At 58.3% G+C, this 4,281-nt stretch overlaps 2 protein-coding genes across 3 annotated transcripts in view; one reads left to right on the top strand and one right to left on the bottom strand.

Moving 5' to 3' along the window:
• The window catches only part of Slc4a2 (solute carrier family 4 member 2), a 12,045-nt gene extending 11,769 nt beyond the window's left edge, over window positions 1-276 (top strand). The window contains exon 22 of the mRNA XM_015493671.2: window positions 53-276. Within this exon, the coding sequence (XP_015349157.1) occupies window positions 53-133 (81 nt within the window). The 3' untranslated portion in view covers window positions 134-276. The remainder of the gene's footprint in view (window positions 1-52) is intronic.
• Window positions 277-364: 88 nt separating this feature from the next.
• Window positions 365-4,275, bottom strand: Fastk (Fas activated serine/threonine kinase). Of its 2 annotated transcripts, XM_048786705.1 has the most exons (10): window positions 4,113-4,275; window positions 3,178-3,600; window positions 2,557-2,736; window positions 2,257-2,429; window positions 1,615-1,828; window positions 1,351-1,510; window positions 1,039-1,130; window positions 835-970; window positions 649-763; window positions 365-574 (listed from the first exon to the last, which is right to left on the bottom strand). In XM_048786705.1, exons 2-10 carry the CDS (start codon window positions 3,578-3,580, stop codon window positions 467-469), a joined length of 1,581 nt encoding a protein of 526 aa, XP_048642662.1. In that variant the 5' UTR covers window positions 3,581-3,600; window positions 4,113-4,275; the 3' UTR covers window positions 365-466. The 2 variants fall into 2 exon arrangements, with proteins under 2 accessions (XP_048642662.1, XP_015349156.1); XM_015493670.1 differs by having other exon boundaries at window positions 2,290-2,429; window positions 3,178-4,275.
• Window positions 4,276-4,281: the final 6 nt, after the last annotated feature.

The raw sequence follows: 4,281 nt of genomic DNA, 5'->3' as shown, positions 1-4,281 counted from the left end.
CCGCCCACCTCCTGTGGTTCTGGAAAGGCCCACCCTTCTCTTCCTCCCACAGCTGGACGCTAATGAGGCGGAGCCAGTGTTTGATGAGCGTGAGGGTGTGGACGAATACAATGAGATGCCCATGCCTGTGTAGCTGCTGCCCAGGGACTGAATGATGGACAGAGGGAATGGGCTGGTGGGATGGGTTTCCCCTCCCCCTCCCAGTTTTTATTTAAGTGAATAATTTAAAGTCCCCTTCTCCCCACCCCTGCAGTAAAGTGCTTCGGCCCCCACCTACCCCTGGTCTTGTCTGTCTGTCTAGTGGAAGTGGCAGGGAATGGGGTACTCAGCCCTACTCTCTGTCACAGAAATGAGACTCACAACAGGGAAGGAAAGGGACTTTAATGAAAAATCAAAACATAGGGAGCCAAAGTGCAAATTGTCCACCCCCCATAGGGGGGCCATCCTGAGCCCCATGTGTATCCCCTCACCCTCCTTCAGGCCCCCAGCGGAGGCCTAAGGCCTGGAGCTTCTGCCTAAGGTAGCTCTTGAGCTGGGGCAGGCCTCTCTGTGACTCCAGTTCCTCAAAGGGCAGCTGTGGGGAGAGGACACTGGGTTACCTGCATGGCAGGGGTGAGGATGAGGATCGGGTAGGGTGGGGCCTCTCACCGGCAGGAGCTGGTAGCCCATTAGGCCCAGGTGCCGCTCCCTCAGGGCACGGGAGCCCAGCAGCACCCTGCCATCACGGCAGAAATGCCAGCGTTCACGCAGCATCAGCACCACCCTGGAGAGGAGTAGACATGTTATGGGTGCTCTTGGCCAGGGGGTCAAGATTCCCGCACCCTGCTTTCTTACCTTTGGGCAGGGTCACGGGTCGTAGGATTAGAGGCAGCCTGTCCCTGTGGACAGGACCTTGGTGGGTAAGGTAGAAAGGGGTCTTGGGTCCTCACAGGAAGCACAGCACCAGAGCTGCTGACACACAGCAGGAAGTCTGCAGGGAAGAGAGCCAGGGCCTTAGCCTAGCTCCACTTCTGGAGCTGCCCCCCACCTGGAGCTCACCTGTGCAGTAGCCGGGAGGCACAGTCAGGTCCTGGCGGTATTTCTCCTCCCCCAGCAGCTGGCGCAGCCCCTCAGCTACTATGTCCTTGTGACTGAGGGGAAATGATACTGGTAGAAGACAGGCCCCAAGTCTCATCCCAGTCTGTCCATAGCACCAACACCCAGGAAAAAATCCCTTGACTGGTCAGGGCCCATTTTTTTCCCCTCTAGGACCACTAAGCACACTGGTGCAGGTACTGCTGTCTATGGTCTCTAGCTGTTCTACTGTGCTTCTCTGGCTCTCCCTCCCCTTACCCCAGACTGCCTGCCCACCTGTACTTGCAGCGGGCACGGTCGGTGATGAGTGGCTGCGGAAAGATGGGCACTTGCTGCCTTCGGGGAAGGCGGGGGCCCCGGTATCCTGGGAGCTCCAGCTCCACAGCCGCGTCAAGCAGGGAGAGGTAGCGTCGAACAATCAGAGTGTGAGGGGTGCCTGTGGGGAGGTGGGGACTGGAGCACCCTGTGTAGGCCAATGATCCCTGGGTGCTCCCCTGACCTCTGGGGTCTCAGGCCCCTCCAGCCATCCTCTCTGCATACCACTGATGTGGTTGATAAAACCCGGGGAGAAGACAAAGTGCAGGGCTCTGAAGGGCAGGCACCGTAACTGGCACAGTGACATCAAAATGTTGACTGTGGCCAGGGGTGCCACCCCTGCCTCCCGAGCCAGGATCCTCTCAAGGCAGGGCATAAACTGCTGCTCCAGGGGTAGGTAGTTCAGCCGCCCAAAGGGCAAGACCAGCTTCTGTACCACCTGTGGAGAAGAGCAGCATGTCAACTGGCAGGAAGTGCTGCTCCAAGTCTCTCAAGCTGAGTGTTAGGCAGGAATGGCCTAGCCTGTAACGTCACTGTCAAGGCATAACACTCCTCTACCCCAGCATATACACAAGTTCAACAGTATAAGCAGTGTCTTTGAGCCAAATGTGACTAGACAAGTAGAAGGTACATTCTGTGGGGTCTGGCCTGCAGACTTGGAAAAGCAGGACAGGCGGAACTAGGATGAGGCTGAGTGCTTTGGTACAACTGCTGAGCTCTTGGCATCCATGTTGTTTATGGGGGTTGGAAAAGCCAGCACAGAGAGGGCATGGAGCAGAGCAACCTAGCTGGAGTGTTTCTGCCAGAGGAAGAGGCTAGTCACGCTGGACAGGAGGCTAGGCTTGACCAGGTCACTGAGGATGACTCAGAGGAGCATGGGAGGGTGGGAGGCAAGCCCACCTTGCTGCTGAGCTGGGCTTCCTGGACCACCAGGAAGTGGGCAATGGCTTCCAGAAGCTGGGGCTCCCGCAACCGATGCCGAGCGAGATGCTGGGCCAGAAGGACCATCACATGAGGAGTCAGTTCTTCTGGCCTTGCCTCTGTGAAGAACAGCCTTCACTTCATGCTGGGCCCTGACCGCTGGCAGGCTAGACTGCCAGCCCAGACAACTTAATTCCCATGTCCTCCTCAGCCCCTGCCCTCCATTTGCCTTCCACCCTCCAGCACCTGCCAGGCTGCTGATCAGATTCTGCCTCGGATACCGCAGGAAACGGGGGCAGCTCAGAGCAGCTTCTAGCCTTTGTCCACCACGGAGGACAGGCTGCAGAGGGGGAGGTGGCTTTGGAGGGAGACGAAACCTTCGCTCCTGCTCCAGGGCACACACCAGAGGTCCATCTGATGGAAAGCCTGAGAGAGGAGGCAAAGGAGGTCCTGCTGAGAGAGTTGTGCTGTGTTTTTCTAATCATGGGGTGAGTCCTGACCTCTCTCCCCTTCATTTCCTGAGAGGGAATATACACTCGAGTTTATGTGAAAACACTGGAGAAATGTGAAGTTTCAGGTGGATCAGAGCAGTCTGTCAGGGAAAGCTTTATACAAAGGTGGCAAAAGGCCCTCAACTCCTGCCAAGAACTGCAGTGGCTTCTGAGAGCACTGTAGAAGGAAGCTGGGGTGGCACCCTGTGAATCTGGAATGAATGCTGTTCAACTTATGACATCTGTCGCGGATACAGGAGGGGCAGAAACAAGTGCATCTGGGTATGTGCTACTCCTGGGCAAAAGCAGTGACCTGTGTACTGTTCTCTCCCTTTATCCTTCCCTAAGCCCCCACACCCCCAGACGCCCTCCTCACCAAGTAAGACTGCAAGGTGCAGACACACGTGGATGGTATGAATGTCAAAGGAGGGGCAGTTTCGGATGATGAGCTGACTCAAGTCCTGCAGTGTGGCCTGCTCCACAGGAGGGGGCCGAGGCTGAGACCCCAAGAGCTGGCCCAGGCGACGAAGTGCCACAGGATAGTGGTGGGCGCGCACCTTGGTGGGGTTCTGGCCCAGCCAGCGCAGTAGCTCCCCAGGACTCTTCGCCTGTTCCAGAAGCCGCTGCAGTCCTTGCACATGGCCTGCACGGGGCCCTCCTCCAAGAGGCCGGTCCCCCCACTTGCTGGGCCCCAAACAGCAGGGCTGTACTGGAGGGATCAGCAGCAGGCCAGACAGCCGAGCAGGGGAGGCCTGAGCAGAGAGCAGGACTCGAAGCATGGAGTTGGGTGATGGAGACCCTGAGGGTGGCCCAGAAAAGGGGGTGAGGTTTCCTCCAAAGGGGCAAAGGACTCAGTCTACTCCTTACCTCACTCCCCATCCAGAGGGGCCTGGGGTCTGAGCAACCCTCTGTGACTGCTCTGGTCCTGTTCTCCACCCTGCCCTCTTTCCCTTTTCATTCCTTGAAACAGCAATCCTAATCCTTCAGTGTGCTCAGCGCAGCACAATTCACAAAGCAATTCCACATGCACTATCTCCTCTGATGCTCCGTACAGGCCGATGAGGAGTCGCAGGGCTGGCATTACCTCATTTCACAGGTGGAGAAACCAAGGGCCAGAGCGACGAAGAGGTTAAGTTAAGCCCGAGGTCATTCACGGGTTAGTGGTCGCGCCCAGCCTGGAGCCAGGACGGCCCCGCGATGCGCCCTCCCGATCACCTCCCCCTCCCGCAGGAGGCGGCGGCGGCACGGAGGGCGGAACGCGGGCTCCGCAGCAGGACGGTGCTGGGTCCCATGCTGGGCGCTCCCACTTACCAGCTGCGTGACCTTGGGCAAGTGGCTTCGCCTCTGCCTAAGTCTCCTCACCCATGAAAAGAGAACACAGCGCCCCAAGTCGAAGGGTGCGCGCGGAGAAGAGAGCGCAGCTTTGAGAAGGCGAGGAGTCCGCGATGCTGGGGGCCCACACACCCGCCCTGGCCCGGGG

The sequence above is a fragment of the Marmota marmota genome, unplaced genomic scaffold (genome assembly GCF_001458135.2).
Source record: "Marmota marmota marmota unplaced genomic scaffold, marMar, whole genome shotgun sequence".
NCBI classification, from domain to species: domain Eukaryota; kingdom Metazoa; phylum Chordata; class Mammalia; order Rodentia; family Sciuridae; genus Marmota; species Marmota marmota.
Note: the sequence above shows the minus strand (reverse complement) of the source record. Positions and strands in the feature narration are given on the sequence as shown.